This window comes from Magallana gigas, chromosome 10 (genome assembly GCF_963853765.1).
Source record: "Magallana gigas chromosome 10, xbMagGiga1.1, whole genome shotgun sequence".
NCBI classification, from domain to species: Eukaryota; Metazoa; Mollusca; class Bivalvia; order Ostreida; family Ostreidae; genus Magallana; species Magallana gigas.
The window spans coordinates 8,387,998-8,407,646 of NC_088862.1; the positions used below are offsets into that span (position 1 = coordinate 8,387,998).

At 32.8% G+C, this 19,649-nt stretch overlaps 1 protein-coding gene across 10 annotated transcripts in view; it reads left to right on the forward strand.

Moving 5' to 3' along the window:
* The first annotated feature begins 341 nt into the window (after positions 1–341).
* Positions 342–19,649, forward strand: part of LOC105318373 (ATP-dependent translocase ABCB1) — a 36,877-nt gene continuing 17,569 nt past the window's right edge. For 3 of the 10 annotated variants that reach the window (XM_066074009.1, XM_066074012.1, XM_066074013.1), the window contains exons 1-12: positions 342–428; positions 4,382–4,477; positions 8,734–8,775; positions 11,906–12,069; positions 13,052–13,278; positions 13,702–13,817; positions 14,974–15,145; positions 15,801–15,972; positions 16,537–16,661; positions 18,169–18,343; positions 18,632–18,745; positions 18,977–19,087. In XM_066074009.1, coding sequence (XP_065930081.1) covers positions 4,423–4,477; positions 8,734–8,775; positions 11,906–12,069; positions 13,052–13,278; positions 13,702–13,817; positions 14,974–15,145; positions 15,801–15,972; positions 16,537–16,661; positions 18,169–18,343; positions 18,632–18,745; positions 18,977–19,087 — 1,473 coding nt within the window. In that variant the 5' untranslated portion in view covers positions 342–428; positions 4,382–4,422. Of the gene's footprint in view, positions 429–3,575; positions 3,683–4,381; positions 4,478–6,632; positions 6,926–8,733; positions 8,776–9,515; positions 9,566–11,905; positions 12,070–13,051; positions 13,279–13,701; positions 13,818–14,973; positions 15,146–15,800; positions 15,973–16,536; positions 16,662–18,168; positions 18,344–18,631; positions 18,746–18,976; positions 19,088–19,649 lie in introns of those variants that run through there. The other 7 variants (XM_066074010.1, XM_066074011.1, XM_066074014.1 and 4 more) reach the window with 7 other exon arrangements.

Consider the following 19,649-nt stretch of genomic DNA (forward strand, 5'->3'; position numbering starts at 1 on the left):
AATACAGACATATTGTATTTATAAATTACGTCTTAGTTTTATTGTTCAACGCGAAAACTTTCACTTAGCCTTTGGTGTACGCGGAAATATTTGGTTACAAATGCATCGCACATAAATCTAGGAAATATTGGAGATTTTTAATATACCAACGGAAATGATGCCCTCCATGCCCTCCTCGCCATACATCCACCCTTAAGATGATTTCCTGAATTTTTGAAACATTTAATGAAACATTCATTAAGATGATTAAGATGTAATTTTGACAGTGCCCCCCCCCCCCCTCAAAAAAATACATCCGGAAAAAGACGAGTTACTGTAACAATTTTAATTTTATCATGTTTCCGGATATTGCGCAAGCTAGGCGGCATGATCAACTGCAAACTGTGAATTGATGTGCATATATTAACACTCCAACGACCGATTGCAAGGTAAATCGCTGTAAATTCATTGAAGTTTGAATGAAAATATTATTGCTCTCTTGTGTGGGTTTACTAAACCCTGTCGTTTAGTATATAACCCCAGTAATCGTATGTTTTGCGTTATTTCATTCATTACAGGCGTACTCCTGTCGCTTGTTCAATTGTTGATATAAAATCATTTAACAACATGTTATAATTAAGTACATGGTGTATGACAAGAGTGTTTCATGTTGATGTCGAAGTCTAAGCTGCTAACTTTAGTTTTAGCTACCTTTCGTTTACTTCATAATCATCCTTCAAATGGGTTCCCACCCGATGTCAGATACATACAGGTAGACATGCATGTAGATATACTGTACTCTAGGCCGACAACGTTATTCTGTTACTATGTCACCACGTACGACTTGATGTGAAGGACATGTAATAATGTTTGATTAATCTGAGTTGCATGATAGCTTAATCAATTAATAATTAAATCGAAGAACAAAATCTTGATATTGAGACAGCCAAAGGGAAGTAACTGTTGAATCGCCAAAAACAGTCAAGTGACCTATATTTTGAACTTTCTTATTATGTTGTAAATATATGGGCAATAAAACTAAAAATGTAAACTGTTTTATATGTTTACTTTTCACTACATTCTTGGCATCATAGACTTGGCTATATATGTTTATATACTAAGTAAACCATCATTCATGTAAGTCAGATAAATTAATGCAAGCTGACATTTTGTTCTCGGCATGAAATATCTTCAGATAGCATATGAAGTGAGCACATTTATACCATATTTATGTAACATTAAATAATTATGTTTTAATTGGTTTGACTTTAAGAATGAAAATAGGGTGATATCAATATGTCAATGTTGATAGAAAATCAGGATTTAATTAAATGGAGAACTTCACAAAAGAATATTTATAAAAAATTGTAAGTAATCATGTTTATTTATACATGTATTGATTCAGAACCTTTGTGTTATGATATATAAAGAATAAATTTATGCCTGTCAGATTTGTTATTATATCCTTGCATCATTTTGAGGCCGCATGTTAGGGTCGGGAAGTTGAAAGGGGGGGGGGGTTAAATTTTATGACTCATTTATTACACAATGAATCAGCAATGATTTCTTCACAGCTAAAAATAAGTTGTTTTACCGTAGTCCTTCCCTAAAAATTGTCAGATTACAATGTTTTTTGAAAATATCAAATCCTTGTTAACTACATGTATGTGTAGTGTGTTTTTGCAGTGCATTAATCATGTTAATCAGGAAATCACATTTAATCAAGCACTATATGGCATTTTCCAATTCTAGCATAAATTAATTGATACAAAGTGTTTAAAAAAAAACATAAAAAGTAATGCTGTAAAATGATAAGTAACTTTAAGATTAAATATTAGAAATACAGGAGCTGAACGTCCTTAATTTATTTTTTGTTACAGAAATTTTAAAATCACAAAAATTGACTGATGCAAATTAAAAATGCTACATATTTTCCCCATTTTCGCAAATTTAGTGACGCACGAAAACCCCCCCCCCCCCCCCCCCCCGCAGATATACAGTATTGTAGACGCTTAAAAATTGCTGATGGTGGCCAGTTTTCGGTAGATTTTGTTAATGCAAAAAAAAAATACGAAAATGGGGCTTTTATGACTTTGACTTTTCCCAAAAATTTTTAATTTTAATTTTTAGTCAAATGATATTAAATTTGAAAATTCTACATGGATGAAGGTATTTTGATTCTAATGTACTTTTAATATCCACATTAATATCAAAAGGTGCCCCATAGTAACTTAGACTTAGCTGTAGAACTGTTACATGGGAAATTTGGGTTGATAGACCATTGTCTGTCAACCTGAATTTCCAGTGGAGCTAGAGTACTGCAGCTACATTGTACTCATTACAACATGCTCTAGAGCTTAAGCCTGAAAATATCACAGACCATATATATATATATATATATATATATATAATATCAGGTACAGAGACACAACAGAGAATTCATGACTGTACAGTACCAGGAACTTAATATTGTTGTTGAGAACTTGGGTTAAATTCCAAGTTGTTGAATAATTAAACTAATGACTATATAAGCATGCAGATTATTAATACATGTGTTGTCAGTATTGTGATAATAATTGCTAGGTAAGTTTGCAATAGTATTGTAATGGATAAGTTTGTTGGGAATTTTTAGATTTGTCATTGTAATTGTGATCATTGTACCTGCTACGAGTGCTTCCTTATATATTCACAATGCAATCACTGTGATTCATAGCGTTATAGATAATGATTTTTTTGAGAGCCCATTGAGTGAGTTCTCAGATGGTATTTCAATTTGTACTGCACTTTAAACATATTGATGATTTCACAGGGGAGGCGCAAGCTAGGGAAGTTGAGACAAAATAAATTAATTTGCTTTGGATGTTTTTTTTTTTTTGGGGGGGGGGGGGGGGACAGACAAGCTTCTGTGAATTTCAAAGATGAAACATTTATAACTAGCAACTAGTCTGACTTTACTAAAGTACAAAACCTGTATATTGCATAGATGTACATGTACTTATCAGGTACCCATGTGCCTAAAATATAGTACCAGGTAGCTACTTTATGTACATAGGAAGAAAGTTGAAACTGGAAGGAAGATTGAAAAATAAAATAAAAGAATTTTTGAGGAATTGCATGGCTTGTCTTATAGTTGAACAGGCTATCTTCAAAGGAGGTACAAATATTGTGAATTGCATATATGTTTTTTGATATATACTTGTATTATTGTTAATGTCTAAATTAATATACAATCATGTATTATTAGATCATTTGTGACATTTTAATACATTACAAAAGATACAAAATAAAGCAGTTGATGATTTGTATATATAAATTATTATATAATATTTTTAATTAAAATTATTAATGTTGTACATGTAAAATGTTAGATTGCATACGATTTAACTGGAATCTGCATGTACTTTAATCAGCATAAAATTAAGTATATATGATATATAATTATTGACAAGAGTTTCAGGAACATTTATCATCAGGGTTTCCTGTTTTATGATTTAGATCTTCTAGAATTTCACCCCCTTGAAATATCCATTCAAGGGCTGTGAAGGGTTTAACATATATACATATAAGGAAATTAAATAACCCGATTTCAGGTCAATATTGAGTACGGTGACCGCTCTATTGATTTTTCTCTGCGGTGGGCGTTACGTGTTATAAGGTGTTTTATGTTCCAGGAGATTAGCAGAGCTAAGCATCAGGTCAGCAGGTTAGTTAATCTCTTGGTGCTGGATTATCCAACATATCGGACATTTTTGTCCCATACGAGAATGATATAAGCTAGCTTTGAGTAAACATTGATTACGTAATTTTATTTCACCTGTATTTATAAACTAATACATTGTATTACTGACAGTATAGATATTTAAATTTGTTCATTTAATGACAAGAATTCCAGTAATGTATGTCTCTAAAAAAATTGGTATGGATACACTACATGCAATTCCTTAATTAGAGTGATCAGAGTAATTATTTAATCCTCTGCAAAATTTGATTTATGTATTAATTTCTGCAAAAAAGAACCTAAATGTTTCATTCCATTTCATTCAGTTTCAGAATGTTGATCAATCATCAAATGAATATAATTAACTTAAAATAATTAACTTAATATAATTTTAAAAGTCTCTGAAACTTCAGCACTGAGATCTTATATGCTGCATATGATTTCAATTTGAGATATTAATCTTTTTTTTCCTAGCTCTATAAATATTAATTAGTTTGAATATGAGATACATGTATTGATCTCTTTTTTTTAAAATATGAAAATAAGTTTTGATATGTTTGGCTGTTAATGTGTTTTTAATTCATGACAGTGTCACAGTGAAAGTTTCAGTTAATTGAACTAAAGTGATACTGAGGCGAGGCATTCGGGCTTCTTGAAATGTCTTATTTGTCTTGATCTTTTCAGGTGAGATACTTTGAGACGTTGAGGCGAGTTTTGTCTCCGAGATGTCCAAGCAGCCCCAACTACTGGGCTACACCCAAACATCAAAGGATGGGTCAGGTAAGGTCATTAGCGAAGCTCGTTAATTCTGAGATTTAGTCCCGGATTTCGTATTAATATCAGCTTGTTTTCCTGTTGAGTTAATGTACAAGTAGTAATCACTGTTAGGTAACTACAGTATATTTCGTGTATGTATATATGCAAACTTAATGGTATAAAATGAATGATCAAGACGTTATATAGTATATATTTCGTGTATGTATATATGCAAACTTAATGGTATAAAATGAATGATCAAGATGTTATATAGTATATTTCGTGTATGTATATATACAAACTTAATGGTATGAAATGAATGATCAAAACGTTATATAGTATATATTTCGTGTATGTATATATGCAAACTTAATGGTATAAAATGAATGATCAAGACGTTATATAGTATATATTTCGTGTATGTATATATACAAACTTAATGGTATAAAATGAATGATCAAGATGTTATATAGTATATTTCGTGTATGTATATATACAAACTTAATGGTATGAAATGAATGATCAAGATGTTATATAGTATATTTCGTGTATGTATATATGCAAACTTAATGGTATAAAATGAATGATCAAGATGTTATATAGTATATTTCGTGTATGTATATATACAAAGGTAATGGTTTAAAATGAATGATCAAGATGTTATATAATGAAAATGACATTTACTTTAATTTGATATATTGAATATTTTCTTATGATTACACAAGCACCTTATTGTTCTAGACTATTTGTATGATTGTTAATTTTACCTGTCAGATTGGTCAGCTACGAAGAAAAGCGAAAAACTATAACCATATTATACAACCCAAAATAATTTGTTCTTTTATATAAATATTAATGATGCAAGCAACAGTTGTCTATTGATTCTGACTGAAGATGAACAAGGTGCACACAATGTGTGATCAAGCAGTTTTATTGGCCTAATTTTGATTGTAATTCAAAACAGTTTTTACGAAATATAAGAAAAAACATTAATGGCTGTTCAAAGTTCAGGGCCAAAACTGTTTTGCTATAGTCTTGGGAATTGAAAATAAGACATTTATATAATTGAATAACTATCACACTTTGTAACATACCCTAAAAAAAAAATCATTGTCCTTAGTAGGCAGAAAAAAATTGAAGCAAGTAATGGGATGGGTTGAAATGACAAGTTTATGGATTTCTTGCATCTTACCTAAAAATAACTCCTTACGAATCAGTGTCGGAACAAAAAACATGTGACAAAAAAAAGAGAGAGAGAGAAGAAAAGAGAATTCGGTTACCTGTCTAAATTTAGCTTAAACTCATTGATGAATATGACTAGGGATTGGTCTGACCTCCTTGTTTATGCTTGGCTGAACAGGTTATTTTCCAGTACAGTAACCTGAATAAATTAACAGTAATTACAAAGCCTTTTATGATGGGCCTCAGCTCTCCTATTGTGTTACTTAATGTATGGAATTTCTCACCCCCATGGAAAGACTATGATTACGGCGCATTAGATTTACACTGCCAATATTAATTCTACCTGTTTTGGTCTGACTGTCTTTTTGTACCAACAAAAACACGTGTATTGAATTTCCTTAGCTTTGACTATTATATTTCAACAAATATGGAGTATTATGGAACCCTAAAAGATAAATTTTTAATGGAATTTGAATTCCATTTGAAATTGAAAAAACTTGTGAAACATATGCAAGAAATAGTTTATTACCGTGTATCTAATAAAATTCTTCTTGCAATATCTTTAAATTTGCATCATATACCTCTTATCCCCCTACCTAACCCTCCCAATATATATTTTAGTGATTTTAATGAGTTGCATGTAAAAATTCTTTGAACATGCACCCAGGTCTCATATGAAAAGGTTAGATTAAAGTTCACTGTCACAGTCTACATCACAAATATTTCACAGATTATATTCACCAAGAATTCTTTTAAAACTCTTGAGACATATATATGGTATGGTCCCCCCCCCCCCCATCCCAATGTCAGTAGTCAGTTTTTAAAGGTAAGATTTCAGCGTCACATTTCTGTGATTTTAACACACTTAAAACTCTTGAGACATATATATGGTACCCCCCCCCCCCCCCCCCCACCATCCCATAGTCGGTAGTCAGTTTTTAAACTGATTTCAATCCAGGTAAGATTTCAGCGTCACAGTTCTGTGACTATAACACACCTGTACCTATTTCTGATCCCTATAATGTTTACCATTGGTGGTGGATTTTCCATTGAATGGTGACCTCCATGACAGAGTGGGGAATGAAATATCTGATGAAATTCTCGTTATTGATGACCAAGTTTTTTTTATGAATATTCATTGATTACAAATCTTGCCGTTCTTGTCTAAAAGTTGGAACAGTTCAGTTACATGTAGTAAGAACAAGCTGGGTTTTAAGGATCCTTATTATTCTATAACAACATACTAACGAAATTTTGGATGCTTATGTATAAACCTTAGGATATCTGCACGTGAGTATTGTATAGGTAAAGAGCAACTTAGGGGGCTCGTAGTCTGATGTTGCAGGTTTTAGTTTGAAATATCACAGATGTTGCTCTGTACTGTAAACAATTTAGGATATAGATGTGAAGTCAGAGCGTTTATATTTCATTGTGTAGAAAATATGCAGCACGAATTATCTTAATTTATCATAAATTGTCTGTAGATAGATGATCAATTTCTTCTATGGTCTGAAGCAAATGATTCGATAATTGATATATTTCGATAGAGTTGTTTTATTATCAAACATTGTTCATGTGCAATATATATAATGTATTGGCTTGAATTACATTGGCATGAAAAATCCATTCGATGAATTGTAAACAATTATTGGTGCATGGGTACCGAATTTGCCTATTTTTAAGTGTATAGTGGGGAGAGGATCTAATTGGTGGTGTATATATTAAGTTTTCAGAAAATTTTGTTTTCAGGAACTGCAACTGTGGTTTCATTAACATTTCTTAGTACATCTTTTTTGTAAATTGTAAAATTGACAGTTTTCAAGTATATGTAAACAAGGTAAAATAATGGTTTTCAATAGAATCTGTTACCACCTATCTTCACTTAAATAAACTTTTGATTTTTGTATACTGACAAAACAGTCCAATCCATGAACATTTGTTTTTGATAAAAAATGATGAAACTGCAGTACATATATTTGTATATGATGTCTGTTAAATTGTAAAGAGTTTGAACTTTGTTCAGCTTGATACCTGAATAAGTTGAAAGCTTCACTTAATTTTTTTTTTATTTTTCCCCAGGGGAGGGGGGGGTGCTAAATGGCTCACGGTTAACCTGCAAAGGTGATGCAACTGTTTACTAAAATGCTTGCAGGAAATATGCTTATAAAGGACTTTTAAGATTTTTTGGACTGAAATGCTTTGGCCATCATTTTTAGCGATATCTATGTTGACTAATCTGTCCTTGGGTTTGTAGAAACTGATCTTTGTATGTGTATATTTGTTTTGTCTTCTTTTGCATCAAATAAGTGTACATACTATTGCATTGTCATATTTTTTTTTTCTTTTGGCTTTAAGTATTACTTATGAATATTATAACGACAGGATGATCTAGCTATTTTATGTATCAGTACAAATATCTGTTTAATTTAGATGAATTACAGTAAAATGCAGTATATCAGTACAAATATCTGTTTAATTTAGATGAATTACAGTAAAATGCAGTACACTTAACATACATATATAGGTCACTTTTAGGTCAACTTCAGAAATATGATTAAAAAAAATCAAGAGGCCGGCCATTGAAGGTCATTAATTGAAATGGGGATTCAAAGCTTGTTTGCATGATTTAAAAAATTGCAACTTTTTAAAATGCACTGATATTTTCAAAATTAGAGTATATTTGTGTTTTATGTTATAAATCTTATTTGAACATTTTAGAAGTTGATAACTTTGATTATTTTGGTTTGATAAAAAGTTCATGCAGCTATAGAATTGAAATACAAATTCAAAGTTAACAATTATATTTATTTTATGATTATTAGATCATTATAGCTTTTGCATAATTTTTTTTCTTCTTTGTTTTCCCCAGTTGATCCCGATTTTCTCTGTTATGAGTTTTTCAGTAAATATTATTAATATAAAATCTATTTTTAATTATAATAATTTCAAACGAATGTTCTTATGTATTTATAGTGTAATGTTTTTGTTACAATTATTAACTCTAATAGCTGCCTATGAATAGACTCTTTATGTTTTTAGAAGTCTGTGTTTTGCATGCCCGGTAATGTTCATACTTTCTTTGCATGGCTTTTGAACAGCAATGAGCGGCATGGAAATGAACGGAAAGGGGTTGGGAAAAGGTAAGTTAGAACAATTAAAACATTAATTCAAGAATAACTTGATTAATTCAAAAAAATATAAAATACTAATCAATATCAATAAAAGAAGTCGTGGGCAAAAAACCCCGCCTACTGATCAATATTAATGCTAGAAGAAGGCATGGTAGAAAAAATGTTAATTATTTCCAGGAAAAGTAATGAATAAAAATAAAACGAATTGATGTATCACTTCTACTTACATAGGGTTTTCTGCATGCCAATTCTGTGACAACTTTAAATTATGTGATATGTACCTTAAATTATTGAAAATCTGTTCAGTAGAAAAATTCTCTTTCCACTTTTGTCTGTCTTTCTGAATATCTCTGTCTGCGTTGATCCCTGTTTTTCTGTTACATGCATAAAAGTTACTGGTACCGATTTCGTATTTTCTTGAAAACGATATAGCTTAATATATGGGAGACTTATTTAAAAGTTCTGAGATCAGAATTTATAAAACTTCACTGACTTCTTTAAAATAAAAGTACCTCAGAACTGACAATAATATCTTGAATCTAGTACACAAACCCTCATAAATTCTTTTTTTTTCTCCCCAAAACTGCCTCTGGATCCCTACCTTTTTTGTACGCACAAGCATCTTGGTGACTTAGGTATGTCAGTGAGAAATCAATACACACATGGCGAGAGGGAAGGCTATGTGTTAATGGTATCAAGTCAAAGTAGAGACATGGTAGAGGGTCAAATACTGATAGTGTAGACGAGCCTCAAGTGGATAGTACTGAGGACATTGGGAGTATGAAGAACTCTGTGAGAGGTTAGCATTACGTTTTATTGCCGGGTATATTTATAGAGGTAGGGAAGTAGAGTATTGACTGAGAGTAGCCTACGGAAAGGAGGGAGTTTTTTTTTTTTGGGGGGGGGGGGTTGAAGGGTCATACCTGTGAACCAAATAGTGTAGGTAAGCAGAGGATTGGATATCAAGAATGAATATATTAAGTTCAATATTGCCCTGCATGGGGTAAAAGACATACTGGTATTCTGAATGACTAGTGTTATGCAAAGCTCTTAAGGTTCTCTTAAAGATCCTCAGCCTAAGAGTAATTTTTCATCATGGTAATGTTATTTGTCCTTCAAATTTTATTAATGAAATATGAAATAAAAATCAAATTTTTATATTGTATCCATGCATTTTACAAAGTTATAATTGCAAATTTGCCCACGATGGAGATAATTCGAAATAAGTACCGGTATACAAGTTGAGATAAAAAATAAAAAGGGTTGTACTGGTGCATCAGTGGCTCAAACCCTTTTATCTACATTAATATGCAGTAGATCCACTAAGCCAAGCATTTCGTTGAATAACTGATCGTGATACTAACATTTGTCAATATAAAAGGCAGATTTATGGTACGAATAAAAAAGATCTGGCTAATATAGAGTTTTCAAACATGGCTGAGGATCAAAGATTTTAATGTACAATTAAAAGTACCAGTGTATTATAAATTCTTCTTAGAAATGTATTTAATTCAATATTTTGGGTAGAATCGCTCCTTGTCAGTTTCACTCTGCATGCTTATTTTTTTGATTCCATCAGAATCTTCATTTATTTTGTGTTTTTCTCCATGAATGCTACTGTTACTGTACATGTATCAGCATCAGTTCCAAAAATCCATAAATTTCACAGTTTTATAACAGCCCCTAGGCTCCCTCTGTTATCCAATGTTTATCTATTGATTGATTTACTCTAGGACAAAAAACTAGCAGGTGCTTTCTATAATTGCCCTGATAATCCTGATATATATAAAAGAAGGAAAAATATAAATAACATTGTGGAGTCTTGTGATTTAGCGGATCCTATACATTTAAGAACAGATGCACCGGTGTATGTATGGTGCAATACTCAAGCACTGTCGGCAGAGGGAGAAAAATACCAGGGCACTGTCCTGATTATTAAACTCTTGAATACCTGTGTTAGTGCGCAGACACATTGAGCAGCAGAAGAAAAATTTAGCGACTTATATGGGAATGTTTATTTTCCTGTCAGACGGGATTACGTGACTTTTTGATATTAATTTCTTGTATTTATATGCACAAAAGTGAAATAAATTCTGAATCATTATTGGCTTTTCCAAGTTGTATCATAGGAATTAATAAGTTTTTGGTGTTCTAGCTAATTACCGTTGTATTTAATTAATGTTTTTTTAAGCACACATCCCCCAACAATATTAAATTGATAAAAAAATTCACTATTATATAGTGTTTCAAAAGCAATCACGAGTATATCTTAGAAAAGATGTGCAAGTCATACACCAAAATAAAAATTATAATAAAAGACTGTATTTTTAACCCCATTTTAATTTTGAATGTAGTACACACAATTAATGAATTATAGATTTTTATCTATGACCATTTGACATCTAGCTTGTTCTCAAGTTTCATGATACATGTTCGTGTATTTATTGTGTTGATCGAGGCAGTAATAGTAAAATTTGTCCTTCCAAAAACTCATATCATCTTCTTTGCTTTAACTAAAACAAATTCCCAAGGAGAAACTATATATAAAAGTTTTCATATCATTGCTTTCTCCCTGTCTACCCATCCAATTGTTGATAGGATGTGTACTTTAAAATATTACAAAATTTTATATACGGTAAACTTGTTTTGTAAGTTTTCATCTATGTCAGGCTCATGCAGCCTTGAAAGTGGCTGTTTTTGTCAAGCATTTGTGTGCCTTTGGAATATTATCCACGTGAGAGGAATAAATATCTTGACATTTTTTTTCAGATTTAGATTGCGCAGTTTTGAGTACAATGAAAATGTTTATCAAATTCACTACCTGATATTTCGATGTGACTTTAAAAAAAAATTTACAGAAAAATAAACAGTTTTGCTCTTCAGTAGGTTCATTTATACACGAATAAGGAAACATATTTGCAAATATAAATTTTTTTCTAATATACCCCTGCCGTACTGCTCTTTTGCAGGGCAAATTGATAGACTTTGCCAAAATTTTAGAAGGTAGATAATTAAATGACATAAATGAAACAATTGATATTATATCATATTTCACCAAATTATGTCATTTTGCCCTGCAATAAAGCAGTAGTGCAGTTACCGCGAAAGGGGTTAATATATCTTTGTTACCTTCATAAAGATTCTGAAGGGGAGGAAATGATGGCAAGTAATGGCCGCCCGGCAACAGCATCCACGGTGGATGTGGATAATGTGGATGTCAGCGCGGATAAAGACGGAGTGGATGAAGGAGAGAAAGACAAAAAGAAAGAAGAGCCGCAGAAGATGGTCGGAAATTTAGAAATTGTGAGTATATAGAATGCTCTTCTAAATAAAGAAAATTAAATGTTTGTGGAATTCATAGAAAATTGTCAGAACTTTAGAAGTTGTGAGTACAGAAAGCTCCTCTAACTGAGGGAAATTAAATGTTGGAATTCATAGAAAAAATGGTTTAGGGAAGAAATTTTAAATTTAACTTTCTTTTCATTTAATTTGAATAATATGATTACTTTTAACTTTAAACAAATATTTCTCCATACTAGAGACAATTACTTGTATCATATCATTTTATGGCTGTGTTAAAGAGAGGTAACTCTAGCTGACACTGAACTGGTGTTTAAATTCTCTTGCAGACAATAAGAGTGATAAAAGCATTTTCAAATAACAATAGCATAAATTGCTTAAACATATACATAGTTGAAAAAAGGAAGATGCAGGTTTCGATGCCCAACATGACAAATACATAGAGAATAATACATGGCAAAATCGGTATCACATCCCATAACAACCTGAGACTCCAATAGCAGCATGAGGGCTGATATTGGAGATGTTCCTGAAAGGTGTATTTAAGGGTGTGATAAAGGGTGAAATAAAGGGTGATGTTACAGGGGGTGTGATAAAGGCGTGTGCCACTGTTTATATCAGGGTGCAAAAACCCCATATTTTAGCCTGGTTCTGCTGAAAGCAGAGTCCTGGCTATAGGCAGGCAAATCGCCAATGTTACTATAAATAGCACAACTTCAAAAGTAAACAAAAAACCAAACAGCGTCAAGGTAAAGCTTCTTCTATACCAAATAGTTACACAAAGAGCCACATTTTGTCAAAAGTGTTGGCATTTTGTTTCTTTTTTTTAAATTTCGAATGAATCTATTTTAGTTTTCTTAGATTTTCAGTCTTTACTACACAATATGCATAAAGACACACCAAAAGAGCCCGGTTTTCAGTACTTCAATACTTTGATTATACCAAGTATATACATGTATAAATGAAAAATATTTTTTATTTTTAGTTTAAATACTCAGATTGCATCGACATTATTATGATGATACTTGGATCCATATGTGCAATGTGCCATGGCGCCTCCTTGCCTTGTATGATTATCGTGTTCGGCAGCATGATCGACACATTTGTGGAGTCCAAGAAATTCGAATATTTTCTCCTGAGCTTAAATTCTACATATTTATCATCTGCTGGACTCACTGTTAATGGAATAATTAAAGAGCCTGAACTACTGAAGTAAGTATAGATATCTCAAGTACTGTATACAGGGAAATATTCGCCCCCGTTTTATTTTCGCCCCTTTCTCCCTCATTGTTATCGGACGAATTCAAGACTGGGCGAATTCAGATGTCTTCAACTATTTTTCTTTAAACAAAATTGTGTCTCGGCGAATTCAAGATGGGAGGAAACTGTTTGCAAGTGTAGAAGGACGAAAATAACACGGGGCAAAAATTACACGCAGCGAAAATAACACGGGGCGAAAATAACCCTGTATACAGTACAATGGATATGTCTCAACCACTTATTCTTTATACAGTATCCGCGTATTTAATACCCACGCATATTGTTTGACCATAGAAAACGCGTACTTAACCACCAGTGTAAATAACCACTTTTACTGTATTGTGCCATGCTCCAATGATGTCTCTTTGATTTCAGACCTCATTTAAACAACCTGACCACCTATTACAATGTGACAGACTTCACACTGTACAATGACCAGCTCAGTAACGATCTGTTGGACGTAATGACCGAGTTTGCTGTCTATTACATAGGTGAGTGCATGGAGTCCATGGCTTGATTTGTAATGTATGTAGTTATTAAAGGAATAAGGAATCATTCTTTGAGTATTATGAGGTGACAATTCGGTCGGGGCATGATCAAATCCAGTAAAGCCCGAAGAGCTTTATGATAGATTTGACCAAGCTCCCACCCAAATTTTCTCTTCATAATATTCAAAGAATGATTCCTTATTACTTATATTTATATTATTTCCAGTTTCTACACTTTAAAAACAATATTTTAAAACCACTATTTTTTCATGTAGCATGATGCTACATATTTCTAATATGTATATACACGTCGCAGCCAATACCGTTTTTCGGTTATGTTATAAGACACGCCTTCCATTTTTCAGTTATGCTATAAGATACGCCCATTTTGTGTTGTTCATCTTTTATGAAATTATTGGGCTCTAGGCTTCAAAATTGATCTGTATTGTTATCACAGACAAAGACAGTTGAAAATGTAAATAATTAGATTTAATGAAAAGAACTATTTACCATAGTAGGAAGATGTGAACTAATCCTTTTGTTTCTCAATATGATTTGGAGCTTGATAGTTGCACTGTCAGACTGAATTAAAAAAAATTCTGTTGTTTCTTTTATCTGTGCATATTGTGTGTGGGGATCAATTTTTGCAGATTTTTGTAAAATTGCCATTAGATTTTGCTTGTCAGTGAACATATTAAATTTCAATTATCAAATCATCAACAAAATCCTTGAAAAAATTGGTATTCAACAAATACCCGTCTGATGAAACCCCAGTACCCCTGATTTGCTAGGGATTAGACTAGTGCATTGTTGAAAAATTATTAAATACGGTAATCTTACTCTGTGAATTTACCAGAATGCCAAAAATTAATACATCACCAGGCAATAACTATAATTATGTTGCCTTGCAAAAGAGCAATAAAGTAAAACATGGTTATAGCGAACACGTTTATAATGAATTGACGGAAGGGATTTTCATTCCCCATGACTATATAATGTGTTGTAAACTTGACGGATATAACGAATTTTGCTCATAATAAAGTAAAATCGCCCATATGTGGCACTTCGTTATAAGCTTGTTTTACTGTACCGCAAGTTATGGTAAAGGGGTCTATGCTTCAAAGTGGTCTAAAATGCTTGAATTCAAATTAATTTGTAGCCATCGGCTGTGCTGTCCTCGTATTGGGGTATGGACAGGTGGTGGGGTGGGTGACTGCCGCAGAGCGACAATGCCACAAAATCAGGATCAAGTTCTTCTCCAATGTAATGAGGCAAGAGATTGGCTGGTTCGATACGCATGACTCGGGCGAGCTTAGTACCAGACTATCAGAGTAAGCAACAATTTGTCCTTTTTTAAATAGAATTTGGCCGAAAAAATTTAAGTTCATTGGTTCTCAGGCCAAAACTTTCAAAATATTATGCTACAGATTAGTATTTTAAATTTTTTTTATACAAAATTTGCAAAGAAAATACAGTAAAACTTCATTATCTCGAACGAGAGGCGACTGTTTAAAAAATAAAGATATCTGAGTATTTAAGATTATAAAATATTAGAGGTTGGGACTTAAAAGTCACTTCGACATATCCATTGTATTCGAGATATCAGTGTTCGAGATATCAAAGTTCAACTGTAACTCAAGTTTAGTATTTGAACTTTAAATTAGAATTCAGTTATTCCCTGTTTCTAGATAGCAATAAAATTATTATATGTGGCACCATTTGACCTAATGCAGAGGTGATTAAGATTCAACTTTTACTTTGTTTGGCCATAGGATATTGTGTATTAATGCTGTAAAAAAGTGAAGATGGTCTTATCATTGCAACTGGCAGTACTTTCAATACTTTGATTAATTTTCAGTGACATCAATAAAATCCACCTTGGGATAGGGGATAAGATGGGGATATTGTGTATTAATGCTGTGAAAAAGTGAAGATGGTCTTATCGTTGCAACTGGCAGTACTTTCAATACTTTGATTAATTTTCAGTGACATCAATAAAATCCACCTTGGGATAGGGGATAAGATGGGGACCTTCATCCAGTGGATGTCCGGATTCTTTGCTGGATTTGCCATCGGATTTGCTTACGGATGGAAACTGACCCTTGTCATCCTTGCTATCAGTCCCGTATTGGCCGGAGTGGCCGTTCTGATGAGTAAGGTAGGTGCTCAAGAAAAGTCTTTAAGAGGGCTGGATAGTCATGACCTGCCATATTTACCTCCTATGGATGAAGAGCCCTGTATTTATAAAGATATAAGGAAATGTTTAAATTTTAAAACTAAAATTTTTGGATTTCCTCTTTAAAATCGAAGAATTTAACTAATGCTGTACATTTTCTCTCTCTTTTTGTATGATATTAGTTAAATCCTTTTTAATGATAATGACACAAGATAGTTTATGGCCAAAATTGTCATTCTTTTAAAAGTTTAAGGCATATCTGATGATTAATTTCTTTACCATGGTATACCACCCAGCTTCTTTAAGTGTCTACTGGACTGCTATATTTCTTATTAAGTATATGAAAAACACCAACCCCAAACAAATAATGTACAATAAACTTAAAAATGTTGACCACTGATAACTATTAACCTCCATACTACAAATCCTTTGATATAATATTATTTAACTCTTATTGTCCTGTTTAGTTCAATACAAAAATGTTTGACTGTCTTTAGTTTTCATTTAGTAAGATGATCAGAATTTGACCTTGAATTGACCTTGCAGCTGATGTCCATGACCTCCAGTAAGGAGTTGAGTGCGTATGCCAAGGCGGGGTCGGTGGCAGAGGAAGTGCTTGGGGCCATCAGAACGGTGGCAGCTTTTGGAGGACAGACAAAAGAATGCAACAGGTAACCAAATAGGATAGTGTCAGCTGGTGGCTATGATCTTCTTGGTGTTAAAGGCGGAAAGGATAATGGACTAACAAATGTAACAGGGTATCACATGGATGGTAAAAATGTCAGATAAAAGTGTTAGTGTTCTCGGTGTTGAAATGTGTGTGTGTGGGGGGGGGGGGGGGGGAGGTGGAGACAAACCAATACAAATGAGACACACAAGAAATGGAACAGGTAACCACAGAGGAATATATTATAGTGGTGATGCTAGCTCGTGTTGTAGGTGTTGAAAGGGAAAGAGGGGGACAGACCATTGAACGAACAGGTTACCACATATGTGGTGATTGTGATGCCAGCTGATACTGGTTGTTGTGGTTTTCTAATCACTGAGTGGAGGTAGGCACAGGCTAAAGAATGCAACAAGTAACCACATATGGTGATAGTGGTGTCAGCTAATTGTGGTGGTCTTCTACATATAGATGGGGGATAGACCAAGAAATGTTACAGGTAACCACAGGTTATGGTTGTGTCAGATACTGTGGAATCATCATCGTTCATGGGGAACCAATGTTTGTGGCTTTCGTGGGTAATCCTTGCCCACAAATTTACATCCCCACGAACCTATTCACAATCATTTGCTTAATATCGATCAAAATTATCTTGATTACACTTCCAACGAAATTACACCCCTGGCCACAAACCAAGAAAATTTTGGCTACCCAAAAACATTGACCCCCCAAGAATAAAAATGATTCCACTGAATAGTGATAGTGAGTGTACTGTGGTTTCACCAATATTCTTTGAATACCAATTTTCGTGGATTTCGTTGTCAAGTTGATCCATGAAATTAAATGTTTGAAAGTTGACTAATGTATTTTTCTTTATATTTGTTTTTAAAAAGTAAGTATAATTGATACCAATTTCTAAATGAATGGTCAATAACCAAATCAGATTGAGTTTTGAATCACACTTAATTTTAATATTTCTATTACTTTAGTTGACTGCGTAAAATCTATATTAAATTTCATTTTTGTTAAATTGACCGCCCAACTCAATTTTTTTATAAAATTAATCTCCAGCAAACAACAAGAAAAGTTGGTCTCATGTTAAGTACACACATTACTAAGAGTTATATACAAAATCATACTTTGTTTTCAGGATTTTTTTTAATCTACAGTACCTAAGTGTACATTTGATCAATGAAGGAGAACCATAGATAACAAAAATAAAAAAATATATGCATTTTTGTAATAGTGGAGATTATTTTGACTTAAAAAAAAAATTATTTAGATTTTTATTCTTCAAATTAACTTTAACTCGACGCCATTGTGGCCCTTCAGGCCTTTGATTATTAACATTTTGTATTAAAAGGGTCATTGGCCACGAATTTACATATCCTTGAAACTGTGATTTTCACTTTATCCACAAAAATTGATACCCTTGAATATTAATGAAACCACAGTATGATATTTCTAAATGGTATGAAGTTAGAATTCATCTTGCTATTTACGATTTTGTTTAGGTATAATGGTCATCTAGATGAGGCCAAGAAGAGTGGTATAAAGAAAGGGATCACCGTTGGATGGTCAACCGGACTAGTGTTTCTAGTCGTATTCTGCGCCTACGGACTCGGGTTCTGGTATGGGGCAAAACTTATCCGTGAAGATGACGATTATCGAGTATCCAACGTCCTAATCGTAAGGTTTTTTGTCATCGCCATGCATAAATTGTATTGGAATTTCACATTAATTCTTAATTTGATTTATTTGCACTGTTCTTCAAAAATTAATATAATGGATATATAATTGTTTTTTGTTTTTATATCAAAGAGTCTATTTAACAAAAAATTGAATAAATTTTTGCTCATATTTTGTCATATCCAAAAATAGAATGAGACAAAGGTTTTTTTAGTGACTTTGGAAAATGACATAGGATTTTATACAGTTCTAATTTTAGGAAAATGCTTGATTTTTTCTTTTCCTTAGGTATTTTTCAGTGTTTTAATTGGAGCGTTTTCTTTGGGTCATGCTGCGCCCAGCATGCAAAGTTTAGCCACTGCTAGAGGGGCAGCATACACTATCTTTGATCTTATGGAGCAGGTAAGCTAAACAGCTTAAAATTACATTAGAAACTAATCGCTGCAAGAATATCAGAATTAAATCAGTATATTTACATATAGAATTGAATAAATGTATTTGAAATTATTTATTCTTGGACGGTTTATTTTGCGGGATTTTTTTAATCAAAATTAAAATAATCATAGCAAGATATGACTGCTTTGGCTCATTGTATTGAATAGAAACATCTTACTGTGTTTTATTTCCCCGTAGGAGCCTCACATAGACTCGTCCTCGGACGCGGGCGAGAAACCATCTAAAGTGGCTGGAAATATTACGTTGAGGAATGTCAAATTCCGCTACCCCGCCAGAGAGAATGTCCAGGTACTTGTGTACTAAAAAACTGCTTGCTAAGATGCGGGCACTTGTGTACTAAAAAACTGCTCGCTAAGATGCGGGCACTTGTGTACTGAAAAACTGCTCGCTAAGATGCAGATACTTGTGTACTAAAAAACTGCTTTCTAAGATGCGGGCACTTGTGTACTTACTGTGGAATCATTAAAATTTGTGGGGGACCATTTTTCGTGGATTGCTTAAATTTTACAAGTTTGCGGGGATCTAATTTTGTGTATTCTCTTATACCTACAAAAGAAAATATGACTTTTTAATCCTAATTTTTCAATTCATGGAGGATGTTAATTGATGGATGAGAGGTACTATTAAATTCCACGACCACCATGAAATCTAATGATTCCACAGTTTGAGGAAGTTTTTTACAGTGTACTTCTTTGTCTTACTGGATATGTTGAATGTATGCCTTGTAAAAATGTGACAAATTTTACTCCAGTACCTGTGCACTAATGCACATCATGGCATGCATTTACTCGCTGTAAATGTTGAAATGAATGCCTTGGAAAATTTGGTCAATTTTAGTACAAGTGATAAA